The 24196-nt window shown below is 42.6% G+C and overlaps 1 protein-coding gene across 1 annotated transcript in view; it reads right to left on the reverse strand.

The window, feature by feature from the left end:
- Positions 1-24196, reverse strand: part of DNAH3 (dynein axonemal heavy chain 3) — a 191511-nt gene that overhangs the window by 29518 nt on the left and 137797 nt on the right. The window contains exons 44-51 of the mRNA XM_033425952.2: positions 22143-22266; positions 21905-22061; positions 21516-21659; positions 19661-20327; positions 18274-18439; positions 16112-16328; positions 13720-13902; positions 9611-9809 (exon numbers count right to left, since the gene is read on the reverse strand). Of these exons, the coding sequence (XP_033281843.2) occupies positions 9611-9809; positions 13720-13902; positions 16112-16328; positions 18274-18439; positions 19661-20327; positions 21516-21659; positions 21905-22061; positions 22143-22266 (1857 nt within the window). The remainder of the gene's footprint in view (positions 1-9610; positions 9810-13719; positions 13903-16111; positions 16329-18273; positions 18440-19660; positions 20328-21515; positions 21660-21904; positions 22062-22142; positions 22267-24196) is intronic.

A 24196-nucleotide genomic window follows, 5' to 3' on the forward strand; every position in this document is an offset into this window, starting at 1 on the left:
AAGCAGATTGAAACTGCCTGGGGCACTGACCAGCTTCCCACCACTGCCCCAGTATGTGCCCGGCCTGCACCAAGTGCCTGCCCCAGCTCCTCTAGCTCTGGTGTAGCTCCCCACTAGGGTGAAGGCTTCCATTGCTGCGGAGAGTGTGCACTTGTGGGGGTGGGGTGGGGGTGGACCGAGCTGGTCCAGACCTGGCACTGCATCTTAATGGGATGAGGGTATCCATTGCTGGAGCTCATGGAGGCAGTGGATCAGGAGCTGTCTGAAGCTCCGACTGGTGTGCTGGGACCATCCCAGCACACACCTAGCTCACACAGGGTGCCTGCTCTGGCCTCCCTCGCTCCAGAACTGCTCCCCTCTGGGATAAAGGTGCCATTGATGGGAGGGGGAGAACACACATTTACAGAGAATGGAACCAGCTTGGACCCAACCCGCAGGGCTTCTGCTCCAGCACCATGGGACCTGCCCTGCCCCTGACGGGGTGGTGACGACCACTCAGCACAGGAGAAGGCTCATCTCACACCCAGCTCTGGCTCTAGCCCCTCCATCTCCAGCCCCCTTCCCACCAAGGTGATAGCTGCCAGCAGACCCTGGGGAAAGATGTGACCCATGCTCACTTCAAGATTCAGCTCTTCCACCAAAGCCACTGGGCACACATAGAGTGCAAAGGGACACTCCCACACAAGAACACTCCTTTGAGACTGGGATAGGTAACTGTTTCATGTACTTTCATAGAGACAGAGACAGTTAAACAAAATGAGAAGACAGAGGAATATGTTTGAAACAAAAGAACAAGGAAAAAACCCTAAAAAACAACTAATGAAACAGGAATAAATAATTTACCAGATAAAGAGTTCAAAGCATTAGTAATAAGAATGCTAACTGAACTTGGGAAAAGAATAAATAAGCATAGTGAAAATTTTGACAAGGAACTAGAAAATATAAAAAAGAACCAGTCGGGGGCTTCCCTGGTGGCACAGTGGTTGAGAGTCTGCCTGTCGATGCAGGGGACGTGGGCTCGTGCCCCGGTCTGGGAAGATCCCACCTGCCGCGGAGCGGCTGGGCCCGTGAGCCATGGCCGCTAAGCCTGCACGTCCGGCCCCTGTGCTCCGCAACGGGAGAGGCCACAACAGTGAGAGGCTCGCGTACTGCAAAAAAAAAAAAAAAAAGAACCTGTCAGAGCTAAGAATACAATAACTGAAATGAAAAACACAATGGAAGGAATTAACACCAGACTAGATGATACAGAGGAACACATTAGTGATCTGGAAGATAGAATAACAGATATCACCCAATCAGAAGAGCAGAAAGAAAGACAAATAAGAAGAAAAATAGGAAGCAATGAATGAGATCTCTGGAATAACATTAAATGTGCCAACATTTGAATTATAGGGGTTCCAGAAGGAGAAGAAAGAGAGAGAAAAGGGGCGAAATGTATTGGATGAAATCATGGATGAAAACTTCTTGAACCTGAAGAAGGAAACAGATATCCAGGTCCAGGAATCACAGAGAGTCCCAAACAAGGTGAACCCAAAGAGACCCATGCCAAGACATATAATTAAAATAGCAAAAATTAACGAGAGGATTCTAAAGGCAGCAAGAGAAAAACAGAGTCACATACAAGGGAACCCCCATAAAGCTATCAGCTGATTTTCCTGCTGAAACTTTGCAAGCCAGAAGGCAGTGAAATTATATATTTAAAGTGCTTAAAGGAAAAACCCTACAACCTAGGATGCTCTACCAGCAAGATTATCATTCAGAATTGAAGGAGAGATAAAGAACTTCTCAGACAAGCAAAACCTAAGAGTTCAGCAATACTAGCCAAACCTAAAAGAAGTGTTAAAATGTCTTCTTTAAGTGGAAAAGAAAAGGCTATAACAAGAAGTAAGAATTTATAGGAAAGGGAAAATCCCACTAGTGAAGGCAAATATATAGAAGAGGCTGTGGATCAACCACTTAAATAAGCTTAAAAGCTTAAATAAGATTAAAAGACAAAAATTGTTTAATCAATTATAACTACAATAAACAGTTAAGGGATAAACATGAAGATGTAAAGTATGACATCAAAAACACAAAACATGGGGGAGGGGAGTAGAAAAACATAGCTCATTTAGAATGTGTTCAAGCTTAAATGACTATCAGTTTAAGACAAGTAGATACAATTTAGGTCAACATATATGACCCCCATGGTAACCACAAATCAAAAATCTACAATAGATACACAAAAAATAGAAAGGAACATAGCATAAGACTAAAGAAAATGATCAAACCACAAGAGACTAAAAGAAGAAAAGAACTGAGAACTACAAAAACAACCAGAAAAGAAGTAACAAAATGGCAATTAAGTACATACCTATCAATAATCACTTTAAATGTCAATGGACTAAATGCTCCAATCAAAAGACACAGAATGGCTGATTGGATAAAAAAACAAGACTGCTGCTTATAAGAGGCTCACTTTAGAGCTGCTTATAAGAGGCTCACTTTAGAGCTAAAGATCACTTTATGATCAAGTGGGATTTATTCCAAGAATGCAAGAATGGTTCAATACCCACAAATCAATCAATGTGATACACCACATTAACCAAAGGAAAGATGAAAATCACATGATCATCTCAATAGATGCAGAAAAGGCATCTGTCAAAATTCAATATTTATTCATGATTAAAAACGCTCATCTAAATTGGTATAGAGGGAACATATCTCAACATAACTAAGGTCATTTATGACAAACCCACAGCTAACATCATACTCAATGGTGAAAAGCTGAAAGCTTTTCCTCTAAAATCAGGAACAAGATAAGGATGCTCATTCTGGCCACTTCTATTTAACATATTATTGGAAGTCCTAGCCACAGCAATCGGACAAGGAAAAGAAATAAAAGGCACCCAGAAGGGAGTGGAAGGGAAGGGAAGAAGGAAAACTGTCACTATTTCCAGATGACATGGTACTATATATAGAAAACCCTAAAGTCTCCAAGAAAAATAATAATTTTAACTGATAAATTAAATTTAACCAATAAATAACTGATAAATGAATTCAATAATGTTGCAGGATACAAGATTAATATATAGAAAGCTGTTGTTTTTCTATACATTAATAATGAAAGAGAAAGCAAGAAAATAATCTCATTAAAATCATGTCAAAAAGAATAAAATACCTAGGAATAAACTTAACCAAGGAGGTGAAAGACCTGTACTCTGAAAACTATAAAACACTGATGAAGGAAACTGAAAACGACACAAATAAATGGAAAGATATCCCACGTTCTTGGATTGGAAGAATTAATGTTGTTAAAACGTCCATATTACCCAAAGGGATCTATAGATTTAATGCAAAAACCTATCAAAATACCAAAAACAGAACTAGAATAAATAATCCTAAAACATACATAGAACCACAAAAGACCCTGAATAGCCAAAGCAATCTTGAGAAAAAAGAACAAAGCTGAAGGTATCACAGTCCTTGACTCCTTGTATGGTGTTGATACAAAAAAAAAGATACAAAGATCAATGGAACAGAATAGAGAGTCCAGAAATAAACACACTCACAGTCCATTAATCTACAACATAGGCGACAAGAATATACAATGGGGAAAAGACAACCTCTTCAATAAGTGCTGCTGGGAAAACTGGACAGCTACATGTAAAGAATGACATTAGAACATTTTCTCACACCATATATAAAAATAAGCTCAAAATGGATTAAAAACTAAATATAAGACTGGAAACCGCAAAAGTCCTAGAAGGAAACATAGGCAGAACACTCTTTGACATAAATCATAGCAATATTTTTTTTGGATTCATCTCCTAATGCAAAGGAAACAGAAGCAAAACTAAACAAATGGGACCTTATGAAACTTAAAAGCTTTTGCACAGCAAAGGAAACTATGGATAAAACAAAAAGACAACCTACTGAATGGGGGAAAATATTTGCAAATGATATGACTAATAAGGGGTTAATATCCAATATATATAAACAGTTCATACAACTCTATATTAAAAAACAAACAATCCAACCAAAAAATGGGCAGAAGACTTGAAAAGACATTTTTCCCAAGTAGACATACAGATGGCTAACAGGCACTGAAAAGATACTCAACATCGCTAATTATTAGAGAAAGCAAATCAAAACCACAGTGAGGTATCACATCACATCTGTCAGAACAGTTATCATCAAACAGACCACAAATAACAAATGTTGGAGAGGATGTGGAGAAAAGGGAACCCTCAAATACACTGGTGGGAATGTAAATTGGTACAGCCACTATGGAAAACAGTATGGAGGTTCCTCAAAAGACTAAAAATTGATCCAGCAATTACACTCCTGGATATATATCTGGAAAAAACAAAAACAGTAATTCAAAAAGACACATGCACCCCCAAGGTTCATGGCAGCATTACTTACAATAGCCAAGATATGGAAACAACCCAAGTGCCCATCAAGAGACGATGGGATTAAGAAGATATGGTATATATATATACAATAGAATATTACTTAGTCATAAAAACGAATGAAATACTGCCACACAGCAATGTGGATGAATCTGGAGGCTATTATGCTTAGGGAAATAAGTCCAACAGAGAAAGACAAGTACTGTATGTTATCACTGGTATGTGGAATCTAAAAAACAAAACAAATTAATGAATATAACAAAACAAACAGACTCACAGATATAGAGAACAAAGTAGTGGTTACCAGTGGGGAGAGGGGAGGGAGAGGAGCAATATAGGGGAAGGGGATTATGAGGTACAAACGACTACGAATAAAGTAAATAAGCTACAAGGATATATTGTATAACATAGGGAATATAGTCACTATTTTATTATAACTTTATTTTTTTAGATTGGCATCATTTTATTTTTCTTAACATCTTTATTGGAGTATAGTTGCTTTACAATGTTGTGTTAGTTTCTGCTGTACAACACAGTGAATCAGCTATACGTATACATATATCCCCATATCCCCTCCCTCTTGAGTCTCCCTCCCACCCTCCCTATCCCACCCCTCTAGGTGGTCACAAAGCACCGAGCTGATCTCCCTGTGCTATGTGGCTGCTTCCCACTAGCTATTTTACATTTGGTAGTGCATATATGTCAATGCCACCCTCTCACTTTGTCCCAGCTTACCCTTCCCCCTCCCCGTGTCCTCAAGTCCATTCTCTACGTCTGCATCTTTATTCCTGTCCTGCCTCTAGGTTCTTCAGAATTTTTTTTTTTTTAGATTCCATATATATGTGTTAGCATATGGTACTTGTTTTTCTCTTTCTGACTTACTTCATTCTGTATGGCAGACTCTAGGTCCACCCACTTCACTACAAATAACTCAATTCCATTTCTTTTTCTTGCCAAGTAATATTTCATTGTATATATTTGCCACATCTTCTTTATCCATTCATCTGTCAATGGACACTTAGGTTGCTTCCATGTCCTGGCTATTGTAAATAGTGCTGTAATGAACATTGTGGTGCATGACTCTTTTTGAATTATGATTTTCTCAGGGTATATGCACAGTAGTGGGATTGCTGGATCATATGGTAATTCTATTTTTAGTTTTTTAAGGAACCTCCATACTGTTTTCCATAGTGACTGTATCAATTTACATTCCCACCAACAGTGCAAGAGGGTTCCCTTTTCTCCACATCCTCTCCAGCATTTATTGTTTGTAGATTTTTTGATGATGGCCATTCTGACCGGTGTGAGGTGATACCTCATTGTAGTTTTGAGTTGCATTTCTCTAATGACTAATGATGTTGAGCATCCTTTCATGTGTTTGTTGGCAATCTGTACATCTTCTTTGGAGAAATGTCTATTTAGGTCTTCTGCCCATTTTTGGATAGGGTTGTTTGTTTTTTTGATATTGAGCTGCATGAGTTGCCTGTATATTTTGGAGATTAATCCTTTGTCAGTTGCTTCACTTGCAAATATTTTCTCCCATTCTGAGGGTTGTCTTTTCCTCTTGTTTATGGTTTCCTTTGCTGTGCAAAAGATTTTAAGTGTCATTAGGTCCCATTTGTTTATTTTTGTTTTTATTTCCATTTCTCTAGGAGGTGGGTCAAAAAGGATCTTGCAGTGATTTATGTCATAGAGTGTTCTGCCTAGGTTTTCCTCTAAGAGTTTTATAGTGTCTGGCCTTACATTTAAGTCTTTAAGCCGTTTCAAGTTTCTTTTTGTGTATGGTGTTAGAAGGTGTTCTAATTTCATTCTTTAACATGCAGCTTCCAGTTTTCCCAGCACCACTTATTGAAGAGGTGTCTTTTCTCCATTGTACACTCTTGCCTCCTTTATCAAACATAAAGTGACCGTATGTGCATGGGTTCATCTCTGGGCTTTCTATCCTGTTCCATTGATCTATATTTCTGTTTTTGTGCCAGTACCATACTGTCTTGATTATTGTAGCTTTGTAGTATAGTCTGAAGTCAGGGAGCCTGATTCCTCCAGCTCCGTTTTTCATTCTCAAGATTGCTTTGGCTATTCAGGGTCTTCTGTGTTTCCATACAAATTGTGAAATTTTTTGTTCTAGTTCTGTGAAAAATGCCGTTGGTAGTTTGATAGGGATTGCATTGAATCTGTAGATTGCTTTGGGTAGTAGAGTCATTTTCACAATGTTGATTCTTCCAGTCCAAGAACATGGTATATCTCTCCATCTGTTTGTATCAGCTTTAATTTCTTTCATCAGTGTCTTATAGTTTTCTGCATATAGGTCTTTTGTCTCCTTAGGTAGGTTTATTCCTATAATAACTTTATCTTTTTTTAAATTTTTTTTTAAAAATTTATATTTTATTTATTTATTTTTGGCTGCACTGAGTCTTTGTTGCTGTGCGCAGGTTTTCTCTAGTTGTGGCGAGCGGGTGCTACTCTTCGTTGTGGTGCATGGTCTCATTGCGGTGGCCTCTTGTTGTGGAGCATGGGCTTCAGGCATGTGGGCTTCGTTAATTGTGGCACACGGGCTCAGTAGTTGTGGCTTGCAGGCTCTAGAGCGCAGGCTCAGTAGTTGTGGCGCACAGGCTTAGTTGCTCCGTGGCATGGGGGATCTTCCCAGACCAGGGCTCAAACCTGTGCACCCTGCATTGGCAAGCAGATTCTTAACCACTGCGCCACCAGGGAAGTCCCCTTATAATATCTTTAAATGGCATATAATCTAAAGTAATTTTGAGTCACTATGCTGTACACTCAAAAACTAACATAATATAATAAATCAAGTACACATTTGAAAAAATTTGTATGCTCCTTCTGTGTTTACTACAATCTGGCACAGTGCCTAATTATCAGTTTTCAGTATGTATTGAATGAATGTTGCCCCTTATCCCAGTCACAGATGAAGAGGGCAACCGGATCCATGGCTATGTGTTTTGATATTCTTTTTCAAATATGGGAAGTGGGTCAGATGGAGCGCATTAGGCTGTCCTTGTGATGAATCAGTCCTTCTAGTGAGTGAGTAAGTGAGTGAGGCTGTCTCCAGACAAAGAGTGAGGGTGGGGGAAGCAGCTTGCAGACTTGCAACAAAACAGAAGGCTGTCCTTGGTCTGCCCAGAAACAAAGCAGGGCCCTATTCACCTTAGCAGCCTTCATGCTGACTAATGAATGAGTGAGCCCAGATCCCATCCCAGGGCAGTGCTCCTTTTGTTAATGTGTTAGAAAAAAGTCAAACTCTTTGACTCAGGTAATTATAAACCCTTACCAAGTTCAGGCTCATCAAAAAAAATTGTACTTGAGATATCATATTAGGTACAACAGGTCAAATATGTCCTATTCCTAAAGCAAGCTTAGACACCAAAGAAATATTTCCCATGAAAGTTTTTGTTTGCATTCTAGGAAATGATCTGCTTTGTTTAAATTCAAGGTACCCAAAACTAATTTAATTGCTCTTCTGCTCTGTCCCAATGTACTGGCTAAATTCTGTGGGTTACATGAATAGTACCCAAAATTCATTTCAATTTTAAAATAAGAAAGGTGAATGATGCATCCTGTGCCCACCATCAATGATACAGGAAGAGAACTGATTTTTTGTGACCTGGCCATGCTTTGCGTATCTCAGCAGTTCTCAATCCTGGCTGCACCTTAGAATCACCTGGGAGCTTTAAGAAAAATACTAATGCTCAGGCCACACCCTAGACCAAAGGAATAAGAATCTCTAGGAGTGGGGGCAGGGGCTTTAGCATTCTTTAAACTGCCAGGTGATTCCAGGGTGCAGCCAGATTATACCTCAGCTGCTTCCCTAGAGGAGTCTCCTGTAATGTCTGCTCCCTGCTTGTCAATCCTCATCACCTTTGCATTTCTTCATGTGTTATTTGGCCTGAAACCAGCCAAGGAAGAGGGAATGATAAACAATGGGAAGCAGAAGCCAGAGTCTCCCAAATGAGGGATCAGAAATTTCTAACACATCGGAAGGAATGGAGGAACAGCAGGACTGTTTGAAGGATACGAAGATTCAAAAGATAGGAAATATCACTGGAGATGGTTTATAAAGTCCTTGTTCAATTCTAAGACACTGGTTTTACTGCAAGATCCTGCATCTAATTTGGATTTTAAGAATGAATTTTCACCTATTCATGCTTCTAAGGCCTGATTATATAAGCTTTCCTCTTTCCCTCCCCTATTCCTTTCTCTCCTCTTCTAAGTTTCTGTTTCCTTGTCTTCCTCAGGCCCATCAGTTTCAGTCTTTCCCTCCCTTGCCCCTCTCTCCCTCTAATCCTTCACCAGCAGCTCTTGTTCCTCCTCACCCCGTCCCCAACCCAGACCTCTCCTGTTCTCTCTGTGTGTCTTTGTCTCCCTGTCTCTGTCTCTCTTCTTTCTGGTCTCTTCTTCCCACTCACTCTCTATTTTCGTATGTCTCTGTATCTCTGGGGGTCTCTGTCTCCATTTCTCACTTTCAGCTTTTCTGTCTCTCTGCCTGTTTTTGTTTGTTTCTCTCTCCCACCCATATCTTTCTCTCTCTGTCTCTCTGTATCTGACATGGTTAAGAGTCTCTCCCTCCCTCATTCACCTCCCCACCTTTTGTCTTTCTCCCTCCTGATTTCTTTCCCTCCCAACCTCCCTCTCCCTGTTCAGGATCTCTTCGTGTCTATGTGCTTGCATATGAAGGCGTCTAGGTGTCTGGGTCTCTCCCCATTTATTTCTCAGTCTCTATCTCTTTCTCTCCATCTCTCTGTCTCTGTCTCTGTCTCATTCTCTTATCTGTTTTTCTTCTGGGTATCTCTTTCTGTGTCTGTCTCTTTTTCTGTTTCTCCTTTATCTTTCTCTCTCTATCTCTTTCTGTTTCTCTCTCTTCCTTTCACCCACACACTACTCTGTGTGCTTGCTCTCTATCTGTCCTCTTGTCTCCATGACCTTCATTTTTGTAATGATTTGTAGGCAGGGGCCTTGACTGAGCTTGGCTTCACCCAAAGATGGCTGCATTTTCCTTACTGACTGAGAGGAGAGAGGATGGTGAAGAAACACAAGTGAGCGCACACGCATCCTGGTGCCTTTCTTATTTCCCCCAAGACACCACGATACTGCCTGCAGGCCTGGGGCCGGATGAGCGGGGGTGCTGGCAGCCTTCCTGCCAGGGGAGCACAGGCCGTGCAGGCCGCTGGGTCGGGAGGGGTGCGGGTTTGTGGGGTGGTTACCGCTGCCACTAGGGTCCGGCTTCCTCTCTGGCCTCAGCCCCTTCATCACACAGATGCTCTCCATGACCAGCTTGACAGGACCTGGTGGGTTCTGCATCGACTTCACCAGTGAGATGTCTACCGGGTTCAGGGTGTCCAGTGCAGCGAGTGCAGCCTCCAGAGCCGGCATTGCCTCTGCCAGATCCCCTTCACATTCGTTCTGCAGGCGGTACAGAGACAGAAGGGGTGAGTGCCTGGCGCCCGGCACACCGGGCGTGAAGCAAGCTCTGCTCCTGGGGGAAGCAGCAGAAGGGAGAAGAGGTGCCTCCCGCCCCAGTGTCCTTCCAGGACACTGCTCCCTCCCGGAGGTTTGCATGGCGAGGGTGGCTCTCACAGGCAGCAGGGAAGCATGCACGCATTTGGGAGCTGTGGTTTGGATGCCTTGGACATTTGAGAATTTACCTGTTTTGCGATCTTAAAAAAATCATGCTTTTGGTTTTTAACGAATTCCCAAGAGATATATGCAGTCAGTGACCTCATACCCATTGATCAAGGATGGGTTGAGAAGATGAAGTAAAGAATGAAGCCTAGGGGTGAGTGACAGATGGGAAGGGGATTAGGGCAAGTTTGGGGAAGAATAAGGCATGGGGGGTGGGAGAATGTCAGAGATGGGGTGAGGGTCTGGGATGCACTGTAGCTCAGAGATGGGGTAGGGGTGGAGCTGGGGACAGGGTGGAGTTTAAGGCAAGACTTTCAGGAGGAGGAATGGGGATAGAGATTAGAGCTGGGTAGTGAGTTCTGGGAAAAGGAGACCGTATATGTTTTGCCCATTATTTCTTTGTTTGAAAGCAAAGCTAACATAATGGAATATTATTCAGCCATAAAAAGAAATGAAGTGACAATTCATGCAACAACACGGATGAACCTTGAGAACATTATGCTAAGTGAAAGCAGCCAGACAGACACAAAATGCCACCCCCTCTATGATTCCATTCACATGAAATGTGCGTAAAAGGAAAATCCACAGAGGCAGAAGGTAGGTTAGTGGTTGCCAGGGGCTAGGCAGAGGGAGAAATGGCTAGCGACTGCTAATGGGTACAGGTTTCTTTTTGGGTAATGAAAATGTTCTAGAAGTAGATAGTGGTGATTGTTGTGCAACTTTGTGAATATACTAAAACCTCTGAATTGCATGATTTAAAAAGGTGAATATTCATGGTATGTGAATTATATCTCAATTTTTTTTAAAAAAGGGAAGATTAACATTATAAGATTTCAGAATTTCATAGATTACAGTTGGCCCTCTGTACCTGTAGATTTGGAACCACGGGTCCAGAGGGCAGACGGCAGGGGCTTGAGCATCTGCGGATTTTCGTATCTGTGGGGTGGGCCGGGGGGTGGGGTGGGGTGGGGAGGGCTGGACCCAATCCCCTGCAAATACAACTGCATTTAGCAGTTCAATTACCAAATCCTCCTCCAACAACAACAATGAAACGAGGACTCGAGAGGGAAAATGAGTTAGCCAAGGTCACAAAGCTGGTTAGTCAACGAGCCAAGCTCCAATCCTAGGCCCCTGGCTCCCCACTCAGTGAATTTTCTGTTAGTCTCCCAGCGCAGGGACTGATCACACAGCCATGACTGAAGTGAAACTTCAAAAGAGAATGTTAAAAGTAGCATGTGTCGAAGTCTATGTCCTGCATGTTTATTGTGATAAGCAAACAAAATAAAGGAGGTTCCACCTTCTTACATACAGGTGTGTGCACATGTGTATATATACACGCGTGTGTATATCATGGATTCTTTATTTTAGGTTTTCTGCTTTTCCTATACATTTATAGCAAGGTTTTATTTGGCTTCCTTATATTAACCCCCACCCCCAGATGAGCCACGTTAGATGTCCCCAGTATCAAAATGGAACGTCCTGCTTTGGATGGTAAGAATGGCTCAGTCCCAGGGGCAATTTAGTTTGCCCCTTCTTCAGCCCTAGGATATGTGCCAGAGTGCAAGACAAGGGGAAGGACCAGAGCTGCCCCCTGCCGCTTCTCATGACCAGCTTCAGAAAGGGTTTGGTGGCCGAGGAGACTACAGGTATTGGCTCAGCTACATCTTTGGATTCTCAGTAGATTTCAACCATCCCAGGTGCCCCTGGTGTCCTATTATTGATAGTTCTGTGTCACTTTCTTATAATGTGCCAGACAACTAGTGGCCCGGTAGCTCTGCTTCTTTCCTAAGGTTGAGGCCTGGATTCTAGCAAGTTTGTTTGTTAAGTGACTCAAAAGGCCTCTAATTGTAACATTTAGAGTTACAAACTCTAGCAGTGATTCTCAACCCTGACTCTGCATCAGAGTCACTGAGGAGCATTTAGGGCATCCTCACGGTCAGGCTCCACACCCAGAGATTCTGATTCATTCAGTCTGGGTGGAGTCTGGGCATTTGCATTTTTAAAACTCCAAAGCTCTGTTGAGAGATTCCAGTTGATACTCTGGAAACACTGAAAGCAAGGCAGGAAGGAACAGACTTCAATGCCCAATAGGGGAATGGCCACTTGAGAGGTGAAGCACCTACTTAAAATGGTCATTAAAATGATTATATGACATTTTGGAAAAACATTTGTGATAAGCTGTTAAGGAAATTAAAGGAAATTAAAAAGCATAGCAAATTATGCTATGATTGCAATACCAGAACTATCCACGTGTATAAACAGGAAGTAGAGGAAAACTTGGAAAATTGGAAAGGTGTTAAAGTTGAGCTCTTAAAAATTCTTTTGTATGTGTTATGACACCATTTGTTTCTATGATTAAAAAAATTATAATTAAAAATGACTTCTGTGGGGACTTCTCTGGTGATCCAGTTGTTGAGAATCCGCCTTACAATGCAGGGGGTGCAGGTTCCATCCCTGGTCGGGAAGCTAAGACCTCACATGCCGCAGGGTGGGGCAACTAAGCCTGCACGCCGCAGCTATTGAGCTCGCCAGCCACAACTAGAGAGAAGCGCGTGAGTCTGTACACTCTGGAGCCCACACGCTGCACAATGAAGACCCCGCGTGTGGGCCACAACTAAGACCTGACACAGGCCCCCCCAGAAAAACACCCCAAAAAATAAAATAAAAATGACCTCTGTGGCTTAGCAGTGCACAGAGCAGCAGGGCTGTTTGAGGCGTGTGAAGCACAGTGCTTGCGGATGAAATGTAATCAACTCTGCAGTACTCCTGACATCATTTATCATCCTTGTTACGGGGGAAAGAAATGATCCATTAGCTTAAAAAGAATCGACCAATGTAAGCAAACCATTTTATTTGGAAGCAAGCTCTTGTTTGAAGAATGGTCAGAAGAAATTTCTAACTGCTAAGTGGAGACACAGGGACAAGCATCTTCAGCTAAGTGCCAAGAGCCTTGGAGTCTGATCCCACCAACTAGCTGTGCGGCTCTGCAAAGTCAATTCACCACTGAACCTCAGTGTTGTTGACTTCTAGACATTGATGGCTGTCATTAGTAAGTCCAAAGTCATTGTGATAATGGAACCGTATACTTGAAAGTGCTTCGGGAAATATATAACATGAACATTAATCAGATTTTCTTCTAATGTCTGAATATAGGTGAAGCCCTTCCCAGGACTGTTCTTCTTTGGTATAAGAATTACCTTCAAATGGGGTCCTCTAGATTCAACAATCTGTCATGTGACAAATATTTACTCCACACGTATGACATGCCAGCCACATCTGAGCAAAAACATGATTGAGGTGAAGGAGATAGCCAGAGGGAACAGCCAGTGCAAGGGCCCTGGGATGGGAACATGCCTTGTGTTTGTTTGCGGGAATAGCTAGGAGGCTGGTGTGGCCAGAAGAGTCAATGAGGGGAAAGTAATAAGAGATAAGGTTAGATCTTGTTGGGGCTTATAGGACCTGACGCTGAGCGAGATGGAGAGTATTTGTAAAACAGTAATGCTTCCTGGAGAGAGCCAGGTGTCATTTACTGGCTGTGTGATGCTGGGAAAGCATCCTTTCAAGCCTCACATTTTTCCTCTGCAAGATGGGCATGACCATGCATATCCTGCAAGATTTTGTTAGGCTCTAGTGAGATAACAGATGAACCCTGAAAATGCGGACTCCCTTTCTTCTCTCTCACAGTTTATACCTTGATTCCTTGAGCAATGGCGGCAGCAGCATTGGCTTCTTCTTCATCGGCTTGCACCAGAAGTTTCTTGGCATCGGCTTCTCGCGTCTCCCCTTCAATTTTCACCATCATCTTAGCGGTCTCCTCAGAGGTCTGAATGAGTTGGGGTTGGAGGGCAGTCAGTTCTACTTGCATGACGGCCACCTAACAAGGAGAGGAAGGTGGGAGGGGTGCAGGGTCAGCTACGTCAATGCCGAAAATGGCATGGCTGCCAAAAGTTGAAACGATTCTCTAACCTATGACACACGCAGAAAATACTAATGATTTTAATGGTACTGGGTACATATTTGTTGGCTGGAGTTTCTCTCTTTGATCTTTCAATATTTTGTTACTGAGTTCATGCTATGTGTTGCAGTTACCAAGCTCTGTGGTAGGCACTATACATATAACAGTAAACAAAAAATTTTTTTAAAGATACAACACTTAAAAAAAGATATTCCTTGGGGCTTCCCTGGTGGCGCAGTGGTTGAGAGCCCACCTGCCGATGCAGGGGACACGGGTTCGTGCCCCGGTCCGGGAGGATCCCACATGCTGTGGAGCGGCTGGGACCGTGAGCCATGGCCGCTGAGCCTGCGCGTCCGGAGCCTGTGCTCCGCAACGGGAGAGGCCACAGCAGTGAGAGGCCCGCGTACAGCAAAAAAAAAAAAAAAAAAAAAGATATTCCTCCTGCATTGAGCCTACACTCTAGTGTTGGGGGCAGCGAAAGACAGAACAAAAGAAAGTTAGGAGGAAAAAAACTCTACATTTTTTAAGGCTGTGAAGGAATCATACATGACTGAGAGAGCTGGGATAGAAGGAACTTTCAAGGCCATTTGTTCCCAACAGTCTGATGCTCTCTAGAAAAGTAGTTTTCTGCCAAGTAGTTTTCTGGCCACTGTTTGAACACTCCTAACGGTGAGGAGCTCACCACCTCTCAGGGGAGCTGGGCCATTTTTCAGGCAGCTGAACACACTAGATTTCCAGATAAGGAGCTGGAATTTACCCCCGGGCAGTTTTTCCCCACTGGTCCTGATTCTGCCTTGGAAGGCAGCTCAGATGCTTACCTGAAGAGAGTTTCATGACCTTGAACCCACTGTCCACATAAAGCCCACATGAGAGAAGAAGCATAGCATGCTGGCCTGATTAGGAACACAGACTCTGCAGTCACGCAGACCTAAGTTTCAGTTTTGGCCTCACAACTTGCACCAGCTACTCATGAAGCTGTGTGATCATGGGCAAGTTGCCTGGCCTCTCTGGGTCCTTGGTCTCTTTGTGCGTAATGTGGTGGTAACAGTACCTTCCTCTTATACAGCATCAGGCATGTGGTAGGGCTCACGTAATGTTAACTGGCACCACATTCTCCTTACTGGTCTAGACTGTCTCAGGTCATTTTGCTGCTCAACACAGTTTGCTCACCCTTATCTGGAGAGACTCCAGTTTTCAACATCTCTCTGAAAGCTAAGGACCCTGAAGTGGACCCAGCAACTGCAGGAGCAGAGCAACAGAGGCACCCCTGATGTTCTTTCCCATCCCTGTGCTGCATGTTGGTGGGTCTGCTATACTCACTGACAGGTCAACCTACTGCAAACCATTCAGTTGCCTGAGTTCTTTTTTTTTTTTTAACGTTTTTATCGGAGTATAAATGCTTTACAATGGTGTATTACTTTCTGCTTTATAACGAAGTGAATCAGTTATACATATACATATATCCCTTCCTTAGTTCTTTATTGGTGCTGAAAATCCATGCCTTAGTATGGTTGTGTCAAGTGGCTCAAGCACAAATCAATCACTAATTTATATGCCAGGCATTTTGCTAAGGGTTACACTTGTGTCAGCTCATTTAATCTTCATAATAGCCCTATGAAGTGAAGCCTGTTATTATCACTTCTTTTTATAGAAGAGGAAACTAGGCCCTAAGAGGTGAAATAACATCGTCAAGGTTCTATAGCTGATAAGTTATAAAGCTGGAATTTGAGTCCAGGCCCTGCTCTTAACCACTGTCTTATTCTGCCCAGTTCCCCACGAGAGTATCCAGGGCTGGGGCAGGGGTGAGGTGGGTAAGGCACTTGCCTTGGGCACAAAATTTAAGGGGGCTCCAAAGAACTCAGTATTCAAGATAAATAGTATTTTACTGTAATGTTGTAAAAAGTTAAAATTAGTTCAAAAAGATCCATGATGAACAAAACATCAAAATCTTAAAGATAGACAGGGCTGGGTTTAGGCCAAGCAAGTGAGGTGAGTTCTGCGAGCACAGGGTCAGAGGCTGTCTTTATTTTATTTGGTGCTCCCTTGACTTCTGCACCTGAACAAGTGCTTTACCGCATCCAATCGGTCTTGGACCCCTTTGTCCCTGTACTATTTTGGCAGCGCTCACCTGTGAAGCGGCAAATTCAAGTTTCTGCAGGCCTGTCAGGTAGCGGTTCCTCATCATATCCACCTCTTGCCTCTTCCTATTCAGGAGCGTCTTGAAGGTTAGGATCAATTCGAGGTAGGAGGTGGGGGTAACGTAGTTGTGTCTGCGAAGTGTGTTATAATAATCAAGCGACAGCTTTTTCACACTCTCCTGGAAATATTTGCACATGGAGATGACCCTGCCGAGGACACAAAGGTGGTCAGGCAGGCCCAACGTGCTCCAGAGAGATCCAGTACAGCCTCGGTTCACAGATGTGAGGATGTGAGAAAGCCGCTCACTATGGCCTACTAGAATCCCAAATTCTGTGAAGCATGTCAACAGAGCCTCGAGAATGATTGGGGAAGTATATATTCTTCCTAGAATGATCGTTGATTAGGTAATTTCTATCTTTAATCACTTTTGTGACTCACCAGGGCTTAAGCTGGAGTTCTTAACCTTTGTCAGTTTGGTGAAGACTCTGGACTTTGCAGAATAATGTTTTAAAATGCATAATATAATATATAGAGGGTTACAAAGGAACCCAATTATGTTGAAAGAGTTTTCAAAATATTTTAAAAACCAAATTTATGATATAGTAATATGTGTGATTTTATTTATGCATTAAATCAGGGATCAGCAGACTCTTCCTGGTAAGGACCAGATAGTAAATATTTTAGGCTTTGTGGGACAACTTCCCTGGTGGTCCAGTGGTAAAGAACCCACCTTCTGATGCAGGGGATGTGGGTTTGATCCCCGGTCAGGGAACTAAGATCCCACATGCCGCGGGGCAACTAAGCCCGCACCACAGCTACTGAGCTCACGTGCCTCACCTAGAGAGCCTGTGTGCCGCAAACTACAGAGCCCATGTGCTCTGGAACCACATGCCAAAACTACAGAGCCCATGCACCCTGGAGCCTGTGCACCACAACTAGAGAGAGAAAACCTGCAGGCCACAACTAGAGAAAAGCCTGTGTGCCACAACAAAGAGCCCGTGTGCTGCAACGAAAGATCCCGCATGCCCCAACCAAGGTCCTACGTGCCGCAACTAAGACCTGACGCAGCCAAAAATTAAAAAAAAAAAAAAAATTTAGGCCTTGTGAGCCACATGGTCTCAAGAGCAACTATTCAACTCTGCCACTGTAGTGTGCATGGCTGTTGCCCAATAAAACATTATTTACGAAAATAGGCTGTGAACTAGACTTGGTCCACGGATCATCATTTGCCGACTGTGGCATTAAATAGTAAGACTGGACAGCAGATCTAACAACTACCATCATTTTCAAGGAAATGATGTATTTGGGGCATCTGTAATGACTGAGTGAGTTATGAAAATAACTGTGATTCCTACTGGTAACAAAGTCACACAATCCTTCTGGGGTTTATTGCCTACATTCGTTGAAAGAAATACAAAGTATCAGTTAGATGTCAGTGAAAACGAAGATGTACTTTTTCCCCACTCACATTCACTGTCCCTCTGAATTCTGTTCATGAGCCTATGGACCCAGGTTAAGGGTCTTCTGACCTAGAGAACAAAGTTCAAAGTTCTTAAAAGCCATGAATATTCTGACTGCTACCTATTCCTTCATTTTCTATTCATTCATTTAATAAGCAGTAATTGAACCTACTATGTACCAGGCACTTGCTAGGCACTAAGGATACAGAAGTATACAAGAAGGTGATATGACCCCTGCCTTCATGGGACACCTAGAGTGGTCAACAGTCTTAACCCTTCTCTTACTGTAGCCAAAATTCAGTGCTTTTTTTTTTGTTTGTGTATCTGTGCTTTATACAAAAAAAAAGTTATTTTCATAACAAAAAATCCTCACAAGAACCAGTTTTCATCCCCTTGGCAGCAATATCACCCCTCTTGAGAATGCATGCTCTAAGACTATTGAAATAGCAATAGTATTATATCCAGGTTCTCATAGTTATGACAACAGTGCATCCCTAGGACAATTCTGAACAATGAAATGTTATTCTTTATCAGCAAAGGTGTTTTATTAAATATCTAAATGTGATTTAAAAATATAAGACTTTTTTTTACATAAAATGATACGTTTTGAAACAGCAACAAGAATAGAGCCAATATCTAGATTTTCATTTGAAATATTTGGTTGCCGTACTAAAATGCAGCTAACACTTACTCTATCCGAATATTGTCATCGAGCTCCACATCTTCTAGAAATGTGTTGGCTACCAATTCCAGGGCATCTGTGGGCCAAGACTGGAACCAGTCAATTGTGCAGCAATTGATCAGGGAAGGGAACATCCGCAGGTGGTTCCGGAAGGCGTCCCCAATCGGACTCATGGCTAATGAAAAGTAGACTTCGTTAGTTCTCTTTCTCCAAGTCAAGGAGGCTGAAAGGGACAGGCAGGTCTTTCCAAGGATTCTGGTGGGGTAAGGGAGCAGTCATGTTTCCTATTGGCACTCCAGGGTGTGATTGGGAATAGTCAGGATGAGTGCCTGGGAAGCACAGGGGGAATCATGGGATATTTTCAGGACACTTTGTGATGGGAATTCCGTTTATTACAATACCTTCTGGCTCATCTCCAGTATCCACATTGTCCCTTCCAGATCCTTAGGGTCACATAGCCAGAGTGGTTTGAGCCCTTTGACCCACGTGCTCTGTTTGTCCTGACTCACAGACATAAGGGAGCTGTGGGGCCATCAGCTTGTTTCTGACCCCATCCCCATCCAACCACAGAGGTTGGATTCTATGCTCCAAATTCCCTTCACTGTTTATTTAGACCCAGTGTGGTGGGAGGAAGCATAATGCACAGGTGAAAGTGTGAGGAGGTCAGCGTGGCTAAAAAAGAGAGAAGGGGAAGCTTGGTTGGAGATGAGAGTGGAGAGGATGTAGGGGACAGCCTGGCAGGTTGCCTTATAAGACTATAGGTTAGGAATTTTGGTCTTTATCTGAATAGAAAGCAATTTAGGTGTTTTAATTTGTGTATGTGTGCAAATATACAACGATCACATTTGCAATACATGAAAAAAAAATCCCCATCCTGACTCAGTGGAACATAAAGGTCTGGAATGGACAGAGTAGACATAGAACAGTTAGAAGGCTGTAGAGGTGAGGTCTGGGTGAGATGATAGCGGCTTAGCTAATATGAAGGTGGCAGAGGTAGAGATAAGTGGGTAGATATGCAAGAGAGAAGGCAAAAACTGACAGGACATGGTAATAAGAGAGAAGTATTAAACACGACCCCTAAGTTTCTGGATAGACTGGAGATATCGTTCATAGAGAGAAGAACTCCAGGTGCTGTTCTGTGAGGTTGCCGGGTACTGTACTAAAAGGAAGGAGAGGGTTCAGAGGAGAATTCCGAGAACTGAGGAGAGTGGAACAGGTTTAAAACAGTTGTTCAGGACAGTGGAAGTTTCCAAAGGAATTCTAGGCACTGACCCGTGGGCGAGTGAGTGCCTTGTCTGGATCATTCCTGGTACCACGGTAAGAGGAACGGACTTAAGGCACAGGAGATCCTGAAATACCCAGAGGAAAAGGGCAAACTGAATTTGCTTCTTCTTACCAAGGACAATGTGAAGGTTGTTTTTTACTCTCTCAATAAAGAAGTTATACATAGAAAGAGGAGTGGCTTCAATCTTCTCGCCTTCTGTCCTTGCTGCCATTTGCATCTTCTCCACAAGGTCAGCCTTCTCGTCAGCGGGGAAGATGTTGGGCACGTCTCCCGTGTTCAGAAGCACGTTGATGTCCTCAATGAATGACTCGTCCTTGATCTGGTTATCGGTGAGGAGGAACACAGTACTCTTGGAGGCCACACCGACCTGTAGCATGATCTTCTTCAGGTCCTCTCGCCAGTCATTGCCTGAGTAGCTCTTAGTGATCTCGATCTGGCACAGCTCATATGAGTTCATGAATGTGGACAGTTTGCTGGCACTTTGCCGCCCACTGCCCCCAATGCCCACCAGCAGCAAGTGGCCTTTGTTCTGCTTCAGGACCCTGCATATCCTGGAGATGTGCTCGATGGTGAACCTGAACATGACCAAGGACATGGGGGCCTTGCTGATGTTGTTGAACTCTTCCAGGTAATACTCCATGACCACTGTGAGCTGTTTTAAGTCAGTGATCTCATCATAGATTTTTTTGTCACTTTCTGGCTTGAAGAAATCTCCAAAGAAGAGGCTACGGATATTATCATCAACTATCTTTCCAGTGGGTGACAGGTGGACGAGGACCTGTGGGAAAGGTAAGTCTCAACTAGGCATTCAGCCAGTAGCCCCAGCCACCATGGTACTGAGAGATGTAGAGGGAGGGAGCAGGGGATGTATTTGTTTCCTCTGAGCATTCTTCAAAGTCATGGTTCATCAACATTTTTTTTTCTTTAAACAAAATATGTGGATCTCGTGGTTGTAAAGACTATGATGAAAGGACATTTGAGAAAAGAGTGTGAAAGCAAGGGTCAATCTGTTTGCTAAGTGATTAAAACATTGGTGGTCAGACTGTAAGATCCCAAGAGGAGGTAGTCGAAAGATGGCATCATTTTTAATATATTTGCTCCTTCACCAAATAGAAGTGCGGGCATTTCCCTGGTCCCCACTCTGTACCTAGAGTAGAAATGTTTTAGATGCCTCTTCTTCCTGATATTAAAAACTGGCAGTGCTTCTGCACTTGGCCCCTGGATGCAACATGAAACACTTGTAATTTTTTCTTTGGAGAAATTGTAGCTTCTTAAGAATAGAGGTAGAACTAGATGATGCAAATACATAGGCTTAAAACTTTACTTATATCAAAATAGAAAAGAGAGGGCTTCCCTGGTGGCGCAGCAGTTGAGAGTCTGCCTGCCAATGCAGGGGACACGGGTTCGTGCCCCGGTCCAGGAAGATCCCACGTGCCGTGGAGCGGCTGGGCCTGTGAGCCATGGCCGCTGAGCCTGCGCGTCCGGAGCCTGTGCTCCGCAACGGGAGAGGCCACAACAGTGAGAGGCCTGCGTACCGCAAAAAAAAAAAAAAAAAAAAAGAATAGAAAAGAGAAAATATTTACAAATGGGAAACCATGACAATCTTTCACTCGGGCTTTACCAAGGCATCAATCAAACCATGAAAACTCATGGTGTATTTATTTCTCAACTCACAAATTAACTGACCTTGCAAATGCATTTTACATTAATCATAAACAATAACATCATATCATAAACCATAAGTTTGAATGTATCCAAACTTATATGTTACCAGGGAAGTGAAGTGAAATTGGGCCAACTATTATATCAGCAAACTGAGTGTTTAGTTGGCTCAATACACTGTTTCTTGAGATTCAGAAAGTGGAGCTCTAAGTCTCTAGTAGGAAGACAATCTGAAATCTGAGACTAGCATGGTCAAATATTTGGGGCAATTTCTGAGGCCAAATGATCACAGGGTCTGGCTTACCTTTTCCACAGACTGCTTGAAGCAATTGGAGGTGGTTTCCCTCACCGTGTTGAAAAAGACCTGTCTGTCCTCATGATCAATCAGACGGTCATAGAAGACCCGGTAAACCTCATGGATCCAAAGCCGGATAAGCTTTTCTACATCCTGAAAATCCAGTTAATTATTTGAATAAATGGCAGGTGGTGACTGAGGTGGTAGTTCTCAAATAGTTTCTAAATCCTGGGGTCGATATGGGGCTTTAATGAGACAATGCTTACAAAATACTTAGCACAATGCTTAGCATAGATTAAATGCTTGATAGAAGTTAGATATTACTCTTATCATTGTATATTCCATGTAGCCAAGGATATCACTGAATGAACTTGATAACAGAAATGATAGCGGCTGACCTGTAGGTGGGTGTGAGGGCAGAGCAATACCCCTTGGATCACCCGTGAGAAGTCCCGCAGGTTAAAGACATAGTGTGACTTGGAGGGAGTTGGCAAGAAATTCTCCATTGCAGCTTTATAAATTGTCATCGTAGCTTGTACCAGCAACTTTCCATACCTTGGGAGGAAGGAAAAGGCAGACCAGTTAAAGAGGGGCCAGAACTGAGGACCCCAGGCCAATAACACAGGAACCTCTTACCTTAAGAACATCACATCAAACCCTTTTCCAAAGTGCCAGTCAGCGATTGAACTGAAAATCTTGGTTAAAATGTCATCCTCAAAGGCATTGATGGAAATGATATTCAGATGGCGAGTGAATCGTCCTGGAAAACATGCACAGGTGTGAGTGTGCATATATTCTCACACTTACCTCCTGGGCCTAGAGATCCTGAGATATAGAAGAGTTTTCCCTCTGCCTTAATGTTCTAGAGCTGTGCTGTCCAATATGGCAGCCTTATGAAAATTAAATAACATTAAAATTTAGTTCCTCAGTCTCACTAGCCACATTTCAACTACTCAAGGATAACATGTGACTAGTGGCTGTTGTATTGCACAGTACAGATATAGAACGTCTCCATGATTGCAGAAGTTCTGGTAATAGTGCTAGTCCAGTGCTCAAGGTTGTTAAAAGGTAAAGGCAGGGCTTCCCTGGTGGCGCAGTGGTTGAGAGTCCGCCTGCCGATGCAGGGGACGCGAGTTCATGCCCCGGTCTGGGAAGATCCCACATGCCGCGGAGCGGCTAGGCCCATAAGCCATGGCCGCTGAGCCTGCGCGTCCGGAGCCTGTGCTCCGCAACGGGAGAGGCCACAACAGTGAGAGGCCCGCGTACCGCAAAAAAAAAAAAAAAGGTAAAGGCAGTATATGATCATTGTAAAATAATCAAACAATTCAGAAATACTTTTATAGAAAGTATCCCTTACCTCCCACACACGAAATCCATTCTCTCTCCCCTCCCCACTGTTAGTCTGACATTCTTACATCTCTGTATTTGTATCTATATACCCAATGTTAGATGCCTATATATTTATAGTTATACTAGGTATCAGCTTTATTGAGATGTAATTCACATACTATACAATTCATCCATTTAAAGTACACAATTCAATGATTTTTTAGTATTTTAGTTGTGCAACCATTACCACAATCAATAGCAGAACATTTTAATCACCCCAAAAAGAAATCCTTTACCCACTAGCAGTCACTCCCCACTTCCTTGCAGCCCTTGGCAACTAATAATCTAATTTTTGTCTCTATAGATTTGCCTGCATATCTTCTTTTAAAAGTATTTTTCTATATAAAGTAAAGCACAGATATAGAAAACCACACAAAACAAATGTATAGTTTAGTGAATCATTATAAAGTTAACATCCTTACATCTACCATCCATGTCAAGAAATACAACTTTGCCAGCCCTCCATATATCCCATCCCAATCACAGACCTCTCCATTTCTCCCTCCAAAAGTTGTCACTATCCTGACTTTTAAAGTAATTGCTATCTTGCATCTTTATTGACCATGTGTTCATTTCTAGATACCAGAGTTTAACCCCGCTAATTTAAAAAAATTGATATGTCTTTTAAGTCTCTTTTAATCTATAGGTTCCCCCCTCCATCCCTTTCTTTTATCTTCTGTCTATTGAATAGCTGGACTGTTTGATCTGTAGCAGTTTCCACAGTCAGGATTACATGGTGTAATTTACTTGGTTCCTCTGCCCTTCGTATTTCCCACCAATTTGCAGCTGTACCTAGAGACTTAATCAGATTCAGGTTCCACCTCTTTGGCCACACTATAGGTGGTGGTGTAGTCCTTCATCAGAGGGCACATGATGTTGTCTCTCCCTCTGCAATGTTGGTAGCTACTGATTCTCAATGGCTAGATCCATTAATTCACTGAAGTTTGCCAAATGATGATATTCTGATTATATAATTTCTTTTTCATTTACTATATAGTTTATTAAAATATTAGGACTATTTTCAGAAGGGACACTTTCCCTTCATCTATTTGCTTATACAGTGGTATACTTCATATAAGAAAGTCAAAATAAATGCTTGCTTCATTCCATTTATATATCAGTTTTCAAGATAATGAACTGGTGTTTTATCATCCTCTGAAGATGACCAGCTATGATTGTTATTACTGATTCATAGACTTAAATATCTTTTGATAAATTTCAATCCATTTAAATTACTATCATTGTTGAAGCTCAAATTTCCCCATATTTGCCAGTTAGAGCCTCCTTGTGTTGTTAACTGA

This window comes from Orcinus orca, chromosome 16 (assembly GCF_937001465.1).
Source record: "Orcinus orca chromosome 16, mOrcOrc1.1, whole genome shotgun sequence".
NCBI classification, from domain to species: Eukaryota; Metazoa; Chordata; class Mammalia; order Artiodactyla; family Delphinidae; genus Orcinus; species Orcinus orca.